General features: G+C 40.2%; 1 protein-coding gene across 8 annotated transcripts in view; it reads left to right on the forward strand.

Annotated features, from left to right (window-relative positions):
• The window catches only part of UNC79 (unc-79 homolog, NALCN channel complex subunit), a 278726-nt gene that overhangs the window by 225775 nt on the left and 29894 nt on the right, over positions 1-23057 (forward strand). For all 8 annotated transcript variants that reach the window (XM_027520966.1, XM_027520960.1, XM_027520963.1 and 5 more), the window contains 4 exons: positions 764-937; positions 3619-3687; positions 8356-8466; positions 16223-16327. In XM_027520966.1, the coding sequence (XP_027376767.1) occupies positions 764-937; positions 3619-3687; positions 8356-8466; positions 16223-16327 (459 nt within the window). The remainder of the gene's footprint in view (positions 1-763; positions 938-3618; positions 3688-8355; positions 8467-16222; positions 16328-23057) is intronic.

The following is a 23057-nucleotide window of genomic DNA, read 5'->3' on the forward strand; positions in this document are numbered from 1 at the left end:
TGTATCTCAAGACTTGAAGTCAGTTCTCACCTCCACAGCTTATTCATTGTATCACGTAACTTGGAGTCTGTCTCTCTTCCTCCACTTATTAACTCTTTTAGTTAACTTGGATGGTTGGCGGCTTGCCTTGGGGACTTTGCTGTTCCTATAATGTGTGTGTTACTTACTCAGTCACGTCCGACTCTTTGTGACCCCATGGACTGTAGCTCTCCAAGCTCCTCTGTCCTGGGAACTTTCCAGGCAAGGATACTGGAGTGGGTTGCCATTCCCTTCTCCAGGGGATTTTCCCAACCCTGGGATTGAATCTGGGTCTCCTGCATTGCAGGCAGATTCTTTACTGTCTGAGCCACCAGGGAAGTTTTTTAAGAAAATGGGTAAGTTTCCTGAAATTCAAATTTGGAGTAAGAGGAACAGCCGTGGAGAGTTTGTGTGTGTGTTAATCACTGCTGGTAGAGATACTAGCAAGCATCATTCACTCTGTCTTCTGAACACCTGACCATGCCAATTGTGGATCCTGGGAAGATATTTCCAGTTTCCTGCTCATGTTTTACCTTTCCTCACTGAGTCAAAAATCACAATTCCCCCTACCCCCAAGTTTCTGTAGATTAGTCCATTTTTCTCTGTACTCCTGCCAGGTACAAAGCTTACACACAACACGTTTTTAACGTGAGTATATGGTTTTTAAAAAACTGATCTTCCCCAACAGCTGTCTGAATTCCCACACCATTTCAGCAGTTGATTGCCTATGCTTTTGTGTTTTTAGGGTCTAAATAACAAAAAGAATTTACCAGCAGGGGGTGCTATGATACGCTGTTTGGAAAACATTGCCACCTTCATGGAAGCTCTGCCCATGGATGCTCCCAGTAGCCTCTGGACCACGATCAGCAACCAGTTTCAGACATTTTTTGCCAAGCTGCCTTGTGTTTTACCTCTGAAGGTAAGCCGAACCCTGGATTTCATTTCAAATCACTTCCTTACTGTTTGCAAGCCACCTGGCCTAGGCAGATTTAATGTTTTGCAAAGGGCTAGAAGGAATCTTTGTTAGCCACAGAGTAGAAAGTGTTATTGAGATTTTCTCTCCAAATGTTGCAGTATTGACAGTAATATTCAGTCATTCTGACTTAGTGATTTCGTGTTTCCAGTTGATGAAAAAATAAAAAGTTCAGGAAGACATTAGTAGATTGTGTTTATCTAGAAAACGTTCTCAAATGGATATTAAATAAATTTGTAAGTAAATAGTTTCATAAGAAAGGAGACCAGACATATAATGTCAAGCTTCAATTTTAGAGAATTGTCTAAAATTTTGTGTTTGTGAATAAAGTACTTGCAAGACCAAGATGATACTTCTGTTTGACGGCTTTACGCTCGTCCCCACCGTCACTCCCTACCCAGGGCCATGCCACCCTCCAAGAATACCACACAATTATCTAGCTGGAAATCTGGTAGCCTAAGGAACATTTTCAACATGAGCCCATTCAATGGAAACACAGAATTGTATACTGTTAAAACTGGAAGAGACCTATAAACACCATCCTGTTTAATACTCCCATTTTCCAGACGGAGAACTGCGAATGCAGAGAGATAGAGGCAGTGGAAAGATCAGAACTCAAGTCTCTGACTAGTGTCCTCGCCACTAGTGGAATCTTGGAGCCACTCTCAGACAAGAGTGATTTGAAGGCATTCAGGTCTCCATCGCAGGGAGAAAAGACGCGGCTGGTGATGACCACTGTTGTGTCTTTGAACCTCATGGGTTCCACAAGCTTTTTGTGCTTTATCCAGATCACAGAATGAAAATAGTCAACTCACAGCAAAATAAATCACTTGTTGATCTGCCAAGTGAAGTTACATGTTGGCAGCACCACTTTTGAAATGAGTATTACATACATGTAACATGTTTTTGTTTTTGTTTTTTTTTTTAAATCCAACCATCTCTGATAATACATTTTTCTTAACTGGCAGATTTGGAAAATATGACCTTCAATAATGTCTGTAAGGATGATAATTCAGGGACCCTTAGCTTGGTGTGTTCTGCTTTCTGAGTCTGAAATTACTGTGAAAAGCAGGATTACTGAGATCTTTAGCATCTCTCATGTTCTCTGATCCTCGTCTATCCAGAATCTGAAGTAGTTGAATAAATCCAGGCAAAGGATGTTTATAGCTACTGTACAGATACACTTAGGAATACAAGTGTATGCATTTTAACAAGACCACATGGATCCTCTCTAGGACTAGAGAGCCGGTCAGGGCCATTCATTGCTTAAGAGCCGCACACTAGTAGAGAAGGGGTGAGGGGCAGGCATGGCAAATTTGTAAGCCTAATTTATAGCAGTCAGCCCTGTCCAAAAGGACCTTGACTACAAGGTAAACGAGTAGAGTGGAGTGAGATGAGAAGGAGAATTGAGATTCTTGAGAACTAGAAAGCACATCCTTTCTAACGGGATCAGCTGCTACTGGGTTCCGATCAGTTATTATTTGAGAATGCCTTCCTTGTGTTGCTCATCTGCCCACGTTTTCCAGGATATTTCCTGACTTCCTTCATAGGTCACGATGGGGACCTGATGAGCAGCTGGTTTTCAGCCCCTGGTCTAAAGTAATGTAAATGTCACATCAACTCCTATGGGTATTGAGAAGATTAAATAGAGCAATAGTTTTCTTAGAAGGTTCTTGTGAAAGGCTTTCAGAATTTATCTAAAAACTCACTCTGCTGGATTCTATCTGGGCACTTCCTCTGACCATCCTGTTTTGTATTTAATTTCTGGGGAAAAGATTAAGCCATTGAGAGACTTTCTGTAGTTTGTTCTCATCAATTTAGAGAAGTGGATTTCAAACTTCAGTGTGTATCATGGTCCCTGACGGACTTGCTAAAGTCTAATTCCTGGGCCTTATTCTGAGAACTTTCAGTTCAGTAGGGTTGTGACCTGAGCATTTGCATTCCAACTGGTTTCCAGGTAATACAGATGCTGCTAGTCCACACATCTCATTTGAAGAACCACTGACTTTGTTTATACTATCTTAAAGAGGTTAATATTCTACACAACTGCAGAGATCTGCTGTTGCGATATCATTAACCATGTTAAATAATATCATTGCTTATTCTTGCTGTAACATTTTCCCCCTAATCCAAAAACATATTATTTAAAAAGTACATTTTGATGTGAAATCATGCCAAAATACAATGCTACTTGATTTGTGAGGCATGGTTTTCGTTTGTAGAAATTTTACTGCTTTCCCCCAGGCTTTTGTTATGTCTTTTACTATCAGAGAAAGGACAGATTAAACATTCTTTATTTGGATTAATAACTCTAATGATTTTAAATTGATCTAAATAGGTTTTTTATTTCAACATGGCCTTTCACAAATTACTTCTTTAGAACTGGGCACATTTAATATCAATTAATATTATTTAATTGTTTAACTGTTTAATAAATGGCTTAATTAAATTTTTTAAAGCTAAGAATTCTTTTTTTTTCCAAACATGAATGTATGACATGGAAACCTGTAAGAAGGCAGATATATTTCAGATGTTTTTCCTAACATAAATTTGCTTGGAGAAAATATATGAAGCAGAAGATGTATTAAGAAGAGTACTGACTTTTGTTTTTTTGTATCGGTTCACAGTGTTCTTTAGACTCCAGTTTGAGAATTATGATTTGCCTCTTGAAGATACCCTCTACCAATGCCACAAGGGTATGTATGTTTCAGAAAAACATAGCTAGTTGGTTATGCAGTTATTTTTTAATTGCTTTTTATTGGAGTATAGTTGCTTTACAAGATTGTGTTAGTTTCTGCTACACAGCAAAGTGAATCAGCTATGCATATACGTATATCCCCTCTTTTCTGGATTTCCTTTCCAATTAGGTCACCATAGCGCATTGAGTCCTGGAGAAGGAAATGGCAGCCCACTCCAGTATTCTTGCCTGAAGAATCCTGTGGATGGAGGAACCTGGTGGGCTGCTGTCCATAGGGCTGTACAGAGTCGGACACGACTGAGACGACTTAGCATGCATGCATGCATTGGAGAAGGAAATGGCAACCCACTCCAGTATTCTTGCCTGGAGAATCCCAGGGACGGAGGAGCCTGGTGGGCTGCTGCCTATGGGGTCGCACAGAGTCAGACACGACTGAAGTGACTTAGCAGCAGCAGCAGCACATTGAGTCCAGTTCCCTGAGCTATGCAGTAGGTTCTCATTAGTTATCTATTTTATACATAGTATCAAAGGTATCAATATCCCAATCTACCAATTCATCCCCACTCTCCATTCCCCCTTGGTATTCAATTGTTTTTTAACCCCACAACCACAGGCATGTAATGATACTGAAGAGATAGTTATCACATACTAAATGCTTCACTTTCAACCTTTTGAAAGTGCCTAATATGAAAAAACTCGAATAGATCACAATATCATCGGTTCTCTTAGTCCTGGGCCACGTCCGGCAGTTCATCCCCAGTACCGTGATCTAGATGATCCTTCCAAACACAGATCTCTTTGCATGGGTTCCTTGCTTAAAATCCTTGATAGCTTCTCCCTTCTTTTACGATAATGTCCTGATTCCTTAATGGAGCATGCAAAAAGGCACTTCATTAACTTGCAAGCCCACCTTTCCAGTTTAGTCTTTGGCTAAAGGAGATCAGTCCTGGGTGTTCATCGGAAGGACTGATGTTGAAGCTGAAACTCCAATACTTAGGCCACCTAATGCGAAGAGCTGACTCATTTGAAAAGACCCTGATGCTGGGAAAGATTGAGGGCAGGAGGAGAAGGGGATGACAGAGGATGAGATGGTTGGATGGCATCAGCGACTCAATGGACATGGGTTTGGGTGAACTCCAGGAGTTGGTGACGGACAGGGAAGCCTGGCGTGCTGTGGTTCATAGGGTTGCAGAGAGTCGGACATGACTGAGTGACGGAACTGAACTAAACTGAACTTATCCCATCTGCGTGCTCCCTGTGTACTTTCAGAAGCACTATTATCATCACCATCAAAACAACAACTACTGTTGGGTGAGCACTGACCATATGGCAGACATTGTGCTAATTGCTATACATTTACCATCTTATTTAATTTCATACTTCCTTGCCTTTGCTTAGGCTATTTCCTTTGCCTGAAATGCTTTATACCCTTATTGGAGACTAAACTCCTTCTCATTCTTCAAGATGAGAATTTGAATTCCATTCCAATTTTAAAATGGAAAGCTCAGGGCTTCACTTATAGTTCAGTTGGTAAAGAATCCACCTACAATGCAGGAGATCCTGGGGTGGGAAGATCTTCTAAAGAAGGAATAGACAACCCACTCCAATATTCGTGGGCTTCCCTTGTGGTTCAGCTGGTAAAGAATCTGCGTGCAATGCAGGAGACCTGAATTTGATCCCTGAGTTAGGAAGATCCCCTGGAGAAGGGAAAGGCTACCCACTCCATTTGGCCTGGAGAATTCCATGGACTATACAGTCCATGGGGTTGCAAAAAGTTGGACACAACTGAGCGACTTTTGCTTTCACCAGTTTTAAAAAGGCTCACATTCTCTATAGCAGCTTTGTTAGATCCACACTCTGTCAGATCCACAGTACCTGATAGAGGTCTCTGTATTAGCAGCTATCCTATCGTCTCCTCGGTGAGCTTGTGAGCTTCACAAAGTCCAATGTCTTATTCACTTTTGTATTCCTGGCTACATTTCCAGACTGCGTTATATGCAGTAATGCAATAGTTTGTATTGCAGTGGATCGTAGTTACTAGAAGTACCAAGTAGTTACTGCTGCTGCTGCTGCTGCTGCTAAGTCACTTCAGTCGTGTCTGACTCTGTGCGACCCCATAGATGGCAGCCCACCAGGCTCCCCCGTCCCTGGGATTCTCCAGGCAAGAACACTGGAGTGGGTTGCCATTTCCTTCTCCAGTACATGAAAAGGAAAAGGGAAAGTGAAGTCGCTCAGTTGTGTCCGACTCTTAGCAGCCCCATGGACTGCAGCCTACCAGACTCCTCCGTCCATGGGATTTTCCAGGCAAGAGTACTGGAGTGGGTTGCCAGTGTGTACCAAGAAGACACATCCCTTGTAACTTTTTACCTTGACTTTGCTTGCATAGACTCATGGAAAACTGCAAAGATATTATTTAGTCTAGTCTGTTCATATAGAGATAAGGAAATAGGATCAGAGAAATGAAGTGTCTTGACCAAGGTCACATAGCTGGTTAATGGACGATTTGAGACTTGAATCTAGGTTCTTGATTTCAAGTTTTTTTGTCTGTAGTACTGTACTGCCCCATTACCATGCTGCTTTACTAGATAAAAGAGCAAGTTTCTATATAGGTTCAATCCAGGTTTCTTCTTTTGTTTTAACCAATAAGGATGAATTATGTATCAACACAGACATATTTCTCTCCCCAGTCATCCATTATTAGTGTTTCAAGGCAACAACATTTATACAGAGCAAAGAATACTGAATCAATAGTACTATTTTAAAGAGTGTCTTTAAGATTTTCTGTATGGAACGTACTACATGGTTCCTTTGGGTAATATAGATAGCAAACATAATTCCTATCCTCAGGGGCAGCTAATATGTGATGAATTCATTTTTGTATCCATAAGGGAAAGGGCCCCAAAATGCACAAAATCTTTGATATGGTCATTCTTTTCCTCAGAATCTATTTTAAAGAAGCAAATGCAAATTTCATGCAAAATTGTATTTATTGAGATCTTTTTATATAATAAAATCTGACTTGTGGCCATTAAGATGGATCTATATGAAGAATTAAATAACATTGGAAATTTCAGATATTACTATCTTAACAAAATCTATTATTATGTCTGTGCAAGATTTCAACTGAGTAAACTGGTGTGTAAAGAAGAAGAGAAATATATCAAAATGTTATGATGGGAATATGGAGGACTTATTTCCTTATCTTTACTTTTCTACAGATCCCCCTTTTGCACACTGAACATGTGTTACTTTTATAATCCAAACAGTTAGGACCATAGAGGTTGAGAATTAGCAGAAATCGCAGCATGAAGTCCTTTGGAGTCCAGTTAAAATCCTGTCTTCCCTATAGAGCAGTTCTCTCTCTGGAAGATTGCCCCCGAATTTGAGTTTGAATTCCATTCAATAGCTGTATGGCCTTAGGCAAGTTACTTGCCTACTTAACTGTCTCAGCAGCAGAATGGGGATATTAAAGCTTCAGAGATGTGCTGATCACAACTAACAGTGATGAGAGGCTTACTGTTGCCACGTGCTTTACATGCATCATCTTCTTTAATTCTCACAGAAATACTGAGATGGAGGTCATTGTTATCCTCATTTTACATGGGAGAAAATAAAGTCTAGAGATGTTAAATCACATGTTCAAAGTCACAGAGAGCTAAAGTTTGCTCTCTGTGTAAAATTCTAGAGTGTGTGTCATTAATTATTATAATATATTGTCTCCCCAGGATTTTTTATAAGAATTTTATAAATGATGAGATAAATGATATAAAAGCATCTAACTCTGCCTGATACTTAGTAGGTACTCAGGAAATGTTTCCAAATGACTTAAGAAAGCATATTGATATGCTTTCTGACTCTTTAACTGACTCTTTAACTCTGACTCTATAACTGACTCTTTATGGGTCAGATTCAGAAGGGAAAGTAAAAAATGACAATGCTTTCCTCATAAACATTGGTAGGAATCTGGGTCCTGATGAGTTTTATTAAGCTAATAGCCCTTTAGTACTTACGTGCAAGGGTGGTTTTTGCTGCTTAACTGAGATGACAGATTTCTAGAGGAGTTAGGTCTGATAAGCTAGGGCTTCCCTGACAACTCAGATGGTAGAGAATCTGCCAACAGTGCTGAAGACCGTGGTTCAATCCCTGGGTCAGGAAGAAGCCCTGGAGAAGGGAATGGCTACCCACTCCAGTATTCTTGCCTGGAGAATCCCATGAACAGAGGAGCCTGGCAGGCTACAATCCATGGGGTCACAAAGAGTTGGACATGACTGAGCAACTTTCATTTCACTTTGCTTAGGTCTAATTAACTCATAAATGCCTAAAGATTCAGAGAAATAGAATGAGAGATCCTCACACAGACATCAGAGTCTTGATTGCTTGGGGGTGGGTATGAGGATAAGATTAGTGTTAGGTTAGTTTATAAGTGATGCCACTTGGAAAGATGGATTTTTTTTGAGCAATAAAATGATTAAATGATGTTCTTTGAGCTACTGATTGAAGATTCAGTTCTTGTTAGACCAACCAGTTTGCTATAGTAGCCACCTGGCAACAGATTTTAAATTAAAGAATGATCCCCATTACTTAAAGTGTCATTAGACTTTAATTACTTTTCTTTTTTTCATAAAAGAAGCAGCAATAGATTTTTTTGGCCCTAATCTCATTGCAGAGTTTGTTGGAACCATTTTCAAAACTGCTCAGTTTTGTGATTCAGAATGCCGTCTTCACGTTGGCCTACCTGGTGGAGGTGTGCGGCTTGTGTTACCGAGCTTTCACTAAGGTAAGGTTGCATGTTTGTGTGTGTCGTGGGAAACTGAAAACTAGTAGAAACATATTCTTTCTAATCAGTATCAAATCCCTCTTAGGTGAGTTGCCTCAATATAGCTTAAAATGAATAATTCTACTGAGGTCTGATAAAAATCATTAGAAGCAAACACTTTATACATACAAATATATAACCTATATGTTAAACATGCAAATTTGGAGAACTGAGGGTCAGATGGCTTACAGGAGAAGAGGTATTTTGAATGAAATGAAGTTATGGTCTAAATGACCTCTGATGTCTTTTTCAAGTTCACCATTCCATGATTAGTGGGCAAGTCATCAGCACATATCAGTTTTATACCCAAAGTAGAAAACTATCAGCTTGTTATTTGTAAAAGCCAGTCGAGAGCTCCTTAATTCTCATCATTTGTCTGTCTCCCCAGTTCTGGGTTCTTGGTCTCTGAGATTGTAATCTCGTCTTTTGTCATCTTGCTTTGATAATGGTTTCTCTATTGCATTATCCTTGGTATCCCCTGCCCCACTACTGAGGAAGTGGAAAAGTACTGCTTGCCCAATGCATATAGCAGCCTTGCTGGTGCTGAAAAGCAGAGGGCAGGGCAAAGGAGCGTGTCTGTCCTTAGAACAAAGTGTCAATTTTACTTCTCTGACTTCCAAATTATCCAACTTTATTTTCAGTGGGGTTTCTGTGTCTGCTGTTTCCTCTTAAACATTCAGAATACTCCTTTATTCATGTTGTCCACTTCTACAGGCCCTTTATTTTCTCATAAAAATCTAATTGTATATCAAGATTTCATTCTATTTAAAATACTCGTCTCCTTTCTTACCGTCGTGTGTCCATTCCGCCATGTTAAGTGTTTTGTGATAATCTTCTGTTTAATCTTTCTGACTGTAAACTATTTATTACTCTGCCTGGAGCAATATGTTTTCTAACTACCGAAATAATCAGGATTTTTTTCTTCTTTCAAATTCTTCCAGAAAAATAGCTTCTTTTTATTTTTTTTTCACTTAAGAAAATAGATCTGTAAGACAGCACCAAATACAGTGAAAAGATATTCTATATTTAGAAGTCACTTTATTTCTTAATTTTCTTTATGTTTGATTTGTTTAAATTACATATAGATATTTAGAGAAAGAACTGTAATGAGTTTGTACTTTCTGTGTTGTGTACTATAAGTACTGATTACAGCAGACCTTCCACTATTTTGAATTCAAGATATTCTTGGTTTTGAATATTCATTTTGCATTTTATCCCCTCAAAATCTGTCATAACTTCAGTGGCCAGTCATCTATCCTTCCTTATTCTGCAACTCAAATGATTGTTAGTTATAGAGCTTTCATCTAGGGTGTTCCCACCTTCTTCATAGATAATGAGAAGCTATAAGAAATACTTAAAGAAATAGCAGTATCTAATTGAGTCTTTTCCCTTATTTAATCAAAAGAAAAGGGATGGAAAGGTAAGCACTTTGGAGACTTTTCTATTAAGCATTCAGGCAGTCTTAACAACTTGACAGCTGTCCCACTTAAAATTCTGGAAGTGCTGGATGAAATGTAATAAACATTATTTTAAATATATAGCTAATCTTATCAGCATGAAAGGGGCAAAAATGAAGAGGGAATTGAGAACCAGGGTGATAAGCATATAAACTGATATTGTAGTAGTCCTGGGTTGGGGAAGTTGACAGTCTTGGTAAACTTGGTGGCTTGAATCTTTTGTTTTTAATTGAAGTATAGTTGATGTTGGGCTTCCCTGGTGACTCAGTGGTAAATAATCTGCCTGTCAATGCAAGAGACTTGGGTTTGATCCCTGGGTCAGGAAGATCCCCTGGAGAAGAAAACAGCAAACCACTCCAGTATTCTTGCCTGAGAAATCCCATGGACAGAGGAGCCTGGCAGGCTGTAGTCCATGGGATTGCAAAGAGTTGGGTATAACTTGGCAACTAAACAATAGCGTAGTTGATATACAATATTATATGAATTACAAGTATATGGAGAAGGCAATGGCACCCGACTCCAGTACTCTTGCCTGGAAAATCCCATGGATGGAGGAGCCTGGTGGGCTGCAGTCCATGGGGTCGCTAAGAGTCGGACACGACTGAGCGACTTCACTTTCACTTTTCACTTTCATGCATTGGAGAAGCAAATGGCAACCCACTCCAGTGTTCTTGCCTGGAGAATCCCAGGGACGGGGGAGCCTGGTGGGCTGCCGTCTTGGGGTTGCACAGAGTCGGACACAACTGAAGTGACTTAGCAGCAGCAATATAGTGATTTATAATTTATAAGGGTTATATTCCATATATATAGTTATTATTTAAAAAATTGGCTATATTCCCTGTGTTGTACAATATGTCCCTCTAGCTTATTTTGCACTTAATAGCTTGTACCTCTTAGTTCCCTGCCCTCTTCCCTCTCTCCACTGGTAACCATTGGTTTGTTCTCTATATATGTGAATCTGTTTCTTTTTTATTATATTCTTTAGTGGCTTGAATTTTAAAGCCCACACAGAGAAAGTAAATTGCATCTTGGGGCTATCCTAGGTTGGGAGTTAGAGCTGAGTTGTCCTCAGCAGAAAGTCAAAACCCATGAAAGGTTATATGTTTGATAAAAGACATATATCTTTTGGAAAGAATGTATTCTTATATGGAGGTGATGAAGAATGGGATCTGTCTGAGCCTGAGAACTGAAACATCTATAGTTTCCTTTGAGAATGAGTAAACATGAGCCTATTTTTGAATATGTTTAGAGTTTGAATTTGTAATACCTACATGTCCTATGAACTCCTAAACTGGAAAGTCAAATTAATTGGTGCTGGGCACATAATAGCATTGGAGTGTCTGGCAGAAGCAGCTCAGAATCAATCCTCAAACCTCTCTGGAGAGATGTGCCTTCAACCTAGGCCCAATAGGATTCTTATAATTAAAATCCTGATGAACATGAGATCACAATCTAAAATTACAAAATACATGAAGAAATAATTCACAATGAGATACTTTAGTATAGTTAATAAAAAGCAAGATTATTCCCCTTAAGAACTACCATATTAGAACTATATAATAAAGAAAATAAAAACACGCTTTTTTTTTCCTAATGAGAAAATATTTATTATCTTCTTTTTAAAAATATTTTCTCATTAGGAAAATAAAAGCTATCTGGTTCTTTATTCTTTAGTAATTATATATTTTCCCATGTTTGCAATTCATCCTTTATATGCTTCTCATTCAGCATATGTTTTAATTGGCTATACTTCATCACTTTTTTAGACAAGGAAGCTAAACCTTAAAAAGGAAACGTAACTTTCCCTCATAAACATGGGTAGTAAAGTGATGGAGTTACTTTTCAAACCCAGTCAGTGGGTCTTTTTTCTAAAACTTCTTATTTTGTATTGAGGTATAGCCAATTAACAACATTGTAAGTTTCAGGTTAGCAGCAAAGGGATTCAGCCATACCTATACATGTATCCATTCTCCCCCAAGCTCTCCTCCCATCCTAACACTGAGCAGAGTTCCTGTGCTATACAGCAGGTCCTTGCTGGTTACTCGTTCAGAATATGCAGCGTGTACATGTCCATCCCGAACCCTAACTATCCTTCCCCCAGCAACTGTAAATTTGTTCTCTAAGTCTGTGAGTCTGTTTCTGTTTTGTAAGAACCAGATAGACTGGAACAAAGTAAAAATTGTAGAAATGAAATAGTCATTGACATTAAAAAACAAAAACAAAAGAAAAAAAAAAAGCCTCAGTGGACAGTCAGAGAGCAAATTAGACTTAACCAAAAAGGGATTTGGTGGAATGGAAAATAGATCTGAAGAAATTACATAGCATGCAGCAAAGAGAGATCTGGAGAAGGGAATGGCAACCCACTCCAGTACTCTTGCCTGGAGAATCTCCAGGGACAGTGGAGCCTGGTGGGCTACAGTCCATGGGGTTGCAAAGACTCGGACATGACTGTGCAACTAACACTTTTGGCTTCACAAGTGGTTCAGACAGTCAGGAATCTGCCTGCAAAGCAGGAGACCTAGGTTCCATCCCTGGGTCAGGAAGATCCCCTGAAGAAGGGAATGGCAACCCACTCCAGTATTCTTGCTTGGAGAATCCCTTGACAGGCTACAGTCCATGGAGTCACAGAGTTGGACACAACTGAGCTACTAATACTTATCTATACTTTTATATCAAGAGAGATAGAGAGCTGAAGAATATAAAGGGACAATCTAGTTAGTACATTTGAAATCTTGGAAAATAAGGAAAACTTTCTAGAAAATTGTAATATATAACAATAAAAAAAAGATAGCTAGACTTACATAACGGAAAATTTGCTTTGGTGGTTGAAAACCATTCCATTAAAAAAATATATTTGTTTATGTATTTGGTTGTGCTGGGTCTTAGCTGGGGCACATGGGATTTTTAGTTGTGGCATATGGGATCTAGTTCCCTGACCAGGGATCAAACCCAGCTCCCCTGTACTGGAACACAGTGTCTTAACCACTGGACCACCAGGGAAGTCCCAAGCCATTCCAATTTTAAAGACAACTTCTGTTAAACATTTGAGATTGAGCTCTACTTTATGCAAACTAATACGGAGAATAGGAAAAGGGGAACAATTCCCAACATATTTTATGAGGCCAGTAGAACCTCAGTACCAATCAGACAAGGGCAATAGGAGAAAGGAAAATTATAGGTCAGTTATACTTCAAAGATGCAAAAATTCTGAATGAATAATCCCAAGTTAATGCATTAAAAATAAAGCCTCACATTCAGCCACAAAAAAGAATGAAATTTTGCCATTTGCAGCAACATGGATGGGCTTGGAGGGCATTATGTTAAGTAAAGAAAGTCAGACAGAGAAAGACAAATACTGTACAGTATCACTTATATGTGGAATCTAAAAATATAACAAAAAAGAAGTAGACTCACAGATACAGAGAACAAACTGGGGTTATAGTTGGGAGAAGAAAGTGAGGAGGGACTACATAGTGGTAGGGGATTAAAAAGACAAACTATTACGTATAAAATAAACTATAAGGATATATTATTGCACAACATGGGGAATATGTGTAATATTTTATGATAACTATAAATGAAGTGAAAATGTTAATTGCTCAGTCGTATCCAACTCTTTGCAACCCCATGGACTGTAGACCACCCACCAGGCATCTCCATCCGTGGAATTCTCCAGGCAAGAATACTGGAGTGGGTAGCCATTCCCTTCTCCAAGGGATCTTCCCAACCCAGGGATCAAACCCGTGCCTCCTGCATTGCAGGTGGATTCTTTACTGTGTGAGCCACCAGGGAAGCCCATAAATGGAAATGGCTACCCACTCCAGTATTCTTACCTGGAGGATTCCATGGACAGAGGAGCCTGGTGGGCTATAGTCCATAGGATTGCAAAGAGTCAGATACGACTGAAGTGACTTAGAAGCAGCAGCAGGAGATAGAAAAGAAGCATTCTATATAATTCAGCATCCTTTTATGATAAATCTTGTCAAACTAGGAGCAGAAGGGAACTTCCTTAACTTATAATGGGTGTCTGCCAGAAACCTCTAGGAAATATTATACTTATGGTAAAATGCCAACAATAGTCCCTTTAAAGTCACAAGTAAGACAAGAATGACCATTATCATGGCTTGTCTTTGTTATGGTACTGGAGGCCCTTCAGTAAGACAGGAAGAATAAATCAAAGTATAAGGATTAGGAAGAAAAAGGTTCTAACTTTTCATAGACGATGTGATTACAAATGAACTGAAGAGAGCTTATCTATAGACACCTTTTTATAACTTTTATAAGAGAGTTCAGCAAGGATGCTGGATACAAATGAATACTCGGAAATCATCTACCTTTAATATTCAGCTATCAATACAAATGATTATGATATACTTTAAAATATCATTTATTGTGGCAACAAAGATTAAATCTAACCAAAATATGCAAGAACTTTTTGGAGGTAACCAGAACATTTTATTAGCACTAGATAAATGGAAACAGATCTCATGTTCATGAATGAGGACCCAGCATAAGAAAGACTACTAATTCTCACAAAATAAGCTATAAATTTAGTGTCATTCCAATAAAAAATCCTTGACTTTCCCTCCTGTTCAGGAGGGACTAGATAATTTGAATCTATCCTCCCACTTAATTTTAAAAGTTTCTTTAAAATATTTTCTGAAAACTTTTAAAAATCATCAAAATACTAGCCAGACATAGAAGAATTACTAAGCTAAGGTCTGAGAGAACACAGAAATGTGGAGATGTAAGCCTGGCACTGAAGACCTTTTTTGCCCTGGGAGTGTTTGGCTATCTGAAGGATGTGACAATTCTGAAAGATCCAGGAGGCAAGGAGAAAAGTCAGAATCTAGGAACTTCCAAGATTGGGGACTCTGTCTGATTCTGCACTGCCCTTACCTTCTCATCAGGACCACAAAATAAAGACAATCTAGAAGTAAGCTTGTCCTCACATGGACATAGATCCATGTCAAGACCTTTGGTGGCCCAAGATAAAATATTTCCAGGCTTGTTATGTGTCTTAAGGTAATACCCTGGACCACGAGTGCCTCCAGAACCTGGTGAAAAGCAAACAGAAAGCTTTTTGGAGGAAGATAGCATTCGAGGCCTCAGATTATTTCTAAAAATAATTTTAAAACAAAGCATGCAACATGCAAAGGTAACCAAACAAATGAGGGGGCAGGACACCATAAATGAGAATGAGTAGAAAGAAAAGACAATGGATTCAGACCACAGGGTCTCCAGGAAGTTAGCGATGATCAGGAAAGGACACATGGGGGACTTTTAAGGTGCTTGTGATGTTGACCTGGGCGATGATTTCATTTGTGTTCAATCTGTACTAATCCATCTGTTAGCTTATATATTATGTACTTTTCCACGTGTGCTATATTTGACAATTTTTAAAGGCTTACAAAATGGAAGATATTCTATCGTTCCATTATTGAGGACAGATCAATGAATTTTGGTGTGTTCATACAATAAAATATCATTAAGCTATTTAGTTAAACGAATGAGAATTATGTGTATCAATAGGGACTAATTTCAAAAATGTAATGTGGTAGAAAAATTGTAAGTTTCGGAAAGATACACACTGTAGGAAATTAAAAAACATGCAAAAATAATATTAAACATTACAATGGTGGCATACATATGTAGTAAAGGTGTTAAAATATACAAGAAGTAATAAGCGCCAGATACAAAATAGTGGCTATTTCAAGGAGGGAGAAAGAAAAGAGAGACCTGTGTAGATAGTAGCTTCAACTATTTCTGTGATGCTTGACTTATGATGAAAAATGTTAAAAGATGGATAATAGGTACAAGATATATTCCATCTATTTTTCTGTATGCTCGAAATGGTCCACTTAAAAAGTAAGTTTCTTTAGAGAGGATATGAGACCCTTTCAACAGTGTTAAATGTTTCTAAATTATTTTCTATTGAAAAAATTCTAGGTTTTTTAGTTTCTACATTCTTGGACATATCCTCTACGAGTAAGAATCAAATCCTATAGTTTCAGTATTTAAGAGATAGCCAATCTTTTTCTTATCCATTAAATTATGTGTTCTCAGTGCTTCACTAAACTCATTACAAACACAAAAATGCCTTTTTTCATTTTGAGTTTATTTCTTCAGGACAGTTCATTACGCATTTTTAAGCAGTGTTTTTTATTTCTGATCTGTGAATCTTTTGGAAGCTCTTTTGACAGAGATCTCTTCTAATTGAATTTTCAGAAGTCACTTACCTTCTTTTTTGTTTTATTTAGGAGCGGGATAAATTCTACTTGTCTCGTGGTGTTGTTCTAGAACTCCTGCAGGCCCTGAAGCTCAAATCTCCTTTACCAGATACAAACCTCCTTCTACTTGTCCAGGTAGGCTTATGCCTCATTTATAACACTTTGCATGAAATTCACTCAACGTTTAGAAAATTTAAGGAAGGTAGGGGGAATATGCATAAATTAAATGTCTCTGCCCAGAAATGAGAAATACCTTATATTAGCCATCATCTATCTGTTATTATGTACTTGGCACTTCCACTGGCTAAGAAAAGACCCCCAAAAAGGGTATTTATTTTGTTCCTACTGTGGAACTAGTTCTGTGAGAGACATAAGAAGAAGAATGAAACAATAATTGTCCTCAAGAAATTTATAGTCCAGGAGGTTGGAGGGATAGACCATTAATGGCTACTAGAGTTGAGGTGGGTCTAATGAAGCCAAAAATGGGAGAAGAGGCTAAGATCTGATTGCAGTGTACTATGAGTACAGGTGGGTCGCCAAATGTCTGAAGCAGAAGGGAAAGTGAGGGTGGGCCAAGCAAGATGTGGGCAAATGGCAGGACAGACTGAGTCCAACCAGGGAGGGAGGTGGGTGTGAAGAACCAACACCCACAGGAACACTGAGGCAGGTTGTGGGGGGAGTTTGAACACATACCAGGCCGGCTTGAGAGAACTTGCAAAGATGCATGCTTTTGGTTGAGGGGCTCCAGCGCTCATCCTTGGCATCCTTAGCTCAACATCTTAGATGAGACTATGATTAGTGCCATGAGTGAGAACGAGAGGGAGGTAGATAAAGTCCTAGGGGAAGTTGGAGCAGGAGGCATCGTGTTTTGCTTTGTGTGAAATTAAGGAAGACTTCGTGAAGAAAGTGGCATTTGGCCGTTGAACTGGGTCACAAAGGGCTGGTGGGTGCAGGCAAAACTCTTGGCCTGGGCTGGAGTTCAACACCAGGGCTGACTGTCTTCCAGCAGTAAAGAGAGGCTTCAGTGGAAAGGTGGTATAATTTAGGAATAACCACATAAGGATGGGATTGAGAAACAGGCTGGCCAGGCCAGGGGTGTCAGTCCATGATCTGTCCCAGGTAACCTGAGACCCTGTCTCTTACCCCAAAGGTTCAGGCTAGTTAAGGTTCAGGCTCGTTGAGCTACAGCTGGGGTCAGGGTCACATTCAGACTGCCTTTGTGCAAAGTCCCCAGTCAGAGCTGTTTCAGTTCTTGCTGCTGGGCATTGTCACCAGCCCCTGAGTCTGAACCTACAAGGTTGAGGTTAAATGACTGAAGGAAAATAGGAGCTTGATGTCAAGGAACTGGACAGATTTCCCTGAATCTTAGGTACCTTGGGTGCAATTTAGAAAGATGGGAGAAAAGGGAATATTAATAGAGCACCTATTATGTGCCAGACAATATGCTGGGGCTTTATATACCCCCCTCACTTAATCCTTACAACCATGTAAGGAATTGGTTTTGTATCACAGATGAGGAGACTGAGGCTCAGAGATCACACAAGATCACCCAGCTGGCATAAATAGCATAAACATCTGACCACAGGGTCTAGTCAGCAATTAATAATCCAGTAGTCACATATGGATGTGAGAGTTGGACCATAAAGAAGGCTGAGCACTGAATTAATGCTTTCAAATTGTGGTGCTGGAGAAGACTCTTGAGAGTCCCTTGGACAACAAGGAGATCAAACCAGTCAATCCTAGAGGAAATCAACCCTGAATACTCATTGGAAGGAGTGATGCTGAAGCTGAAGCTCCAATAACTTTGGCCAGCTGATGCTAATCACTGACTCATTGGAAAAGACCCTAATGCTGGGAAAGATTGAAGCCAGGAGAAAAGGGAGACAGAGGATGAGATGGTTGCATGGCATCACCAACACAATGGACATGAGTTTGAGCAAACTCTGGGAGATAGTGAAGGACAGGGAAGCCTGACCTGCTGCAGTCCATGGGGTCACAAAGAGTTCAACATGACTTAGCGACTGAACAACAATGACAACAGGGTCTAATCAGTGTAGAGCCCAGCCTAGTTAGGCTCTGTCCACCCCCTGCCTGGATTACCATAATGGCGCTTAGCTTTTTGCACTGTCTTCACTTCTCTCTACATCAATCCAGTCTTCTAACCTATGGCTGCCTAGAGGAATTTTGCTAAAGCTCTGCTTTTCATCAGATCACTCTGTGCATTGAAAACCTCCAGTGACCCTGAAGTACCTGAATCATCAAGGTCTTCCATCATCTGGCCATATTTGATTATTCAGCATTATTTCCCATTACAAATGCTTACTGACCATCTGTCTTGGGCTAGGTTCTGGGGATATAGAGATAGAAAGGCATAGGCACTATCCAGATAACATGCTAACCAATACACTGAAAGTCCGTAAAGTATATGAACTACTGCAGAGGAGGGAGTGGCCAGCTCAGGCCACTCAGGGTGGGAGGTGGAGGAAGGCTCATTTAGCCGTTATGAGCCCTGATCTGGCCCAGGGGCTGGAAAAACAGAGATGAAGAAGTCATGGCCTCTTCTGGGAGTTTCCTGTCTGATAGGTGAAGTTGCATCTAAATAAAAACTCTTTGACATAGTGCAATGGGTACTGTAGCAGTTGTGTGTACTGAGTAAGGAAGTGGTGCAGGAAAGGGACTGTGTGTTTTTGAAAGATGTGCAGAAGTTTGGGGGTTTACCTGGGAGAAGAGGAGGAACACCTTTGTCATTAATCATTTAATATCTGCTAACTGGTCCCTCTCCCCCACACACACCCCCCACCTCATTCTACTAATCCTTGAGATAAAAAGTGAGTTTTTCTCAAAGGTTCGAAATTTAATAAAAAAGTGGGTGTTCTTTCAGTGAAGAAGGGTCTTTAAAGAGCTTTCCCAGGCACTATGATGCTTTCAGAGAAGGGTGATGGCTAGAAAGTGATAGCCGGGGATGCTGGTATGACATGGTTGGAGTGAAATGGCTCCATTGTACCAAGATGTTGGACAGCCCGAGAGGAGACAGAAGCTGCGCTCAACCAGGAAATATGTGTTTCCCCAAGGAGAGACAGGCTTGAGTCTCTTCCAGTGGGTTGTCATTGACAAGTCCTGCCTACTCCCTCCCTGTACGACTTTTGAGTACACGCTACTTGGATGCAAACTGACCACAAAGGTTAATAGGATCAACACTGGTTTGGAGGAGAGGGCAGGGGAACTAGGCTTAGTGAAATAGCCCATGAGAGATTTAGGGTCAGCAGGGTGACTGTCTGGAAGTTACTTGCTTCTGATTGCGTTGAGGTTGGGGACCTGCCCCCTTAAAGCAGCCTCGGTTCCCTGGCCCTGGAGGTGAGATCCTGTGGGCATCAGAGGCTGTTCTCCTGAGTGCTCTCAGTTTTAAGCAGAGCAGACCTGTGTAGCTGATCTTGGGTGCTGGCACCTCACTCTGTGACTGCAGCTGGGGACTGGGCTTTTCTGAGAAGTACGTTAGCTGGCCATAATAAGCACTTGTCACAAGATAGCAAAAGACTGACAGTTTAAATTGCTCAGGACTTAAGGAAACCATGAAAACAGTGATTATTGCATCACAGCTAGGGGAGTAAATAACAAAAAACAAATTATCTTTAGGAAGAAAGAAGGCAAGAAAAGTAAACCCTTCTGTGTATTTTGGATTCTCTCATGCCATTTCAAATGCGCACATTTTCGTCTTTAAAAACAAATACATATTTGTCATTGAGTCATTATGTTAAATTTCAAAAATAAAATTGTAAAATTATTTAGATCAAAGAGATATCTGGGGGGATGTTTTGATATCACACCCATGAGAAACAGCCTTGTGAATAATATCTCAGCCTTCTCCACCAAAAAGTATTAAACACCATGTCATTCTGAAGTAATGTATCCTTGTTATATAAACTCTCAGAATGAAAACCATTTTAATTACTGAGAGAAAAAAAAGTGAGGCATACCTTAAGCAAGAAAAAACAGAAATAGTTCCCTTTCTCCCCTGTTCAGTTCAGTTCAGTTCAGTCACTCAGTCGTGTCCGACTCTTTGCAACCCCATGAATCGCAGCACGCCAGGCCTCCCTGTCCATCACCAACTCCCAGAGTTCACTCAGACTCACGTCCATTGAGTCAGTGATGCCATCCAACCGTCTCATCCTCTGTCATTCCCTTCTCCTCCTGCCCCCAATCCCTCCCAGCACATGGAGAAAAGGCCTCTGTGGGGCCATTCATGGAATGATGGAGAAGCATCTTTTGTCTTTCTACAGGAAATGGCGCGCCTTTCTGTAGGGTTTCCCTGTTCCTTTTTCTCTTGCCCTTGACAGATGTTCAAGTAGATAGCAGAGGTGACAGCCTGTTCTTTGGTGCTGCTGCTGCTGCTGCTGCTGCTAAGTCGCATCAGTCGTGTCCGACTCTATGCAACCCCATAGATGGCAGCCCACTAGGCTCCGCTGTCCCTGGGATTCTCCAGGCAAGAACACTGGAGTGGGTTGCCATTTCCTTCTCCAATGCATGAAAGTGAGAAGTGAAAGTGAAGTCGCTCAGTTGTGTCCGACTCTTAGCGACCCCATGGACTGCAGCCCCCCAGGCTCCTTGTCCATGCGATTTTCCAGGCAAGAGGACTGGAGTGGGGTGCTATTGTTCTCTGGTAGTTTCTTTTAAACCAGAGACTTTAGCATGGAGTCAGAGAGAAGCTTTCCCCTTTTCTGACGGGCAATGTCGGTTCCTGGCACCTGGAAGATCAGATTCACGGTACAGACAGAAAATGTGTCTGGGGCAGACGGTCTTTTCCTTCTTGGATATCATGACCAGCATCTCAGCGCACTGGAGGTGACTTTGTTTAACTGAAAATGCAACTTGGAAAAAGAAAAGAAAGTAACAGTTGGAAGGAAAAAGTCCTCTGGTGGGAAGGGGGAAGGGGAGGAATACATTAGAAGTTTAGGATGGACATGTACACACTGCTAAATTTAAAATAGATAACCAACAAGGACCTACTGTATAACACAGGAAACTCCACTCAATATTCTGTAGTAACCTAAACAGGAAAAGAATTGGAAAAAGAATAGATAGAAAGTCACCTTGCTGTACACCTGAAACTAACATAAGATTGTTAATCCACTGTACTTCAATATAAATTTTTTATAAAAAGAATGATAAAGTCTTAAAGGTAAAGAAAAAGTCCCCTGGTGATCCATCATGAGTGGCCTGTGTCCCATTAGTGAGAAGATTCAGTTGGTCAAACCTTGAATTTATCATTCATTCTTTAACCCCACAGGGGACCTCTGGGATAGTCCCTCTACTACTCCTCTGATTAATAATTTAGTAGACAGATGGGTTCACAGAGAGGGGGCTGTTTATAATTCTTTTCATGGGTAAACCATACTTTTGTTACTTACCAAACACTCTGGCAGTAAGAGTGTCCCTTCAAAGGATAGTGAAACACTTGCCCAGGGGATGCAAGGCTATTCAAGTTCTAAACACTTCAAGGCAGAGACAGGTACCAATCTCGTTTTCAATTTCTAGAACTTCTTCCTAGAAGCCTGACACCTTGGGAAATCTCCCAGCCTGCTATATTATGTTTGCCCAGCCATCACTTCCGTTATTTATTTTAACTTGCATATAAAATTGTGCATACTCAGTCGCTTCAGTTGTGTCCGAGTTTTTGCAACCCCATGGGCCGTAGCCCACCAGGCTCCTCTGTCCATGGGATTTTCTCAGCAAGAATACTGGGTTCTTTACCCCTGAGCCACCTGCCATGCAGGAGACACAGGAGACGCAGGTTGGATCTCTGGGTTGGGAAGATCCCCCCTGGAGGAGGAAATGGCAACTCACTCCACTATTCTTGCCAGGGAAATCCCATGGACTACGGTCCAAAGGGTCACAGAGGTGGATCCCTGGATTGGGAAGATCCCCTGCAGAAGGGAATGGCTACCCACTCCAATAGAATTGCCTGAGAATTCCATGGACAGAGGAGCCTGGCAGGCTACAGTCCATGGGGTCACACGACTGAGCATCTGTCACTTTCACTTAAATATTCAAGTGGATATTTATTTGAAAGGAAAAAGAATCATGGAGACAGGAAAGAATTCTCCAAACAGTCTTCTATTGTTGAACATCAGGGCAGTGTTCTCCTTTTACAGTTTGTCCAGATGCCCTGTCTTGTTTTAATTCAGATCTGTTGATGTTTTTGCTTTCACTTAGAACATTCTCTCTTCTGATGGTGTGCTATAGAAATTTTACATGGAATAGGATGTTATTATTGTTCTCAAGATGGATTTGAGTTTTCATAATAGAGTAACTCATTGAAAGCCACCATAAAATCTATATAAGCTCAAATCGAAAAGAATTTTCTCAGTTCTTATTATGTGTCAAGAGTAGACATTCTGCTGAAGTGCATGGAACACTCCCACAATGTGGGGCATACCTGCATATTCAAGCTGTGAGAAACCATGTGGGTGAAAGGTTTTCTTTTAAAGATAGCTTAGTTGTGGGCTGGAGGACAAAGAAACAGCAGAGGTATGGTTGTTTTTAATTCCCAGTTACTACTTACGTGGGGTTATTAGTATTAGTTGAGTTAGTAATAATCTGATCACTCTCTGGGGTGAGAGGTGGAGATACTATTTTGAGGATCATTTTGATAATGATTTTAGTAATTACACTTAATGGGTATTGTGGGTTTTTTTGTATTCTTTTGTATTCATTCAGGAGTGCATTTTTCAGTGGCATATTTCTGTCTTAAAGGATAGAATTCTTCCTTCTATAGCCATCAGCCTTTTCCCCTCTGATTTAAGTTACATCTTTATATTTTGAACCACTCTCTAAAATCATAATGGAGTTTTTCAGTTGGCAGCTATAT

This window comes from Bos indicus x Bos taurus, chromosome 21 (assembly GCF_003369695.1).
Source record: "Bos indicus x Bos taurus breed Angus x Brahman F1 hybrid chromosome 21, Bos_hybrid_MaternalHap_v2.0, whole genome shotgun sequence".
NCBI classification, from domain to species: Eukaryota; Metazoa; Chordata; class Mammalia; order Artiodactyla; family Bovidae; genus Bos; species Bos indicus x Bos taurus.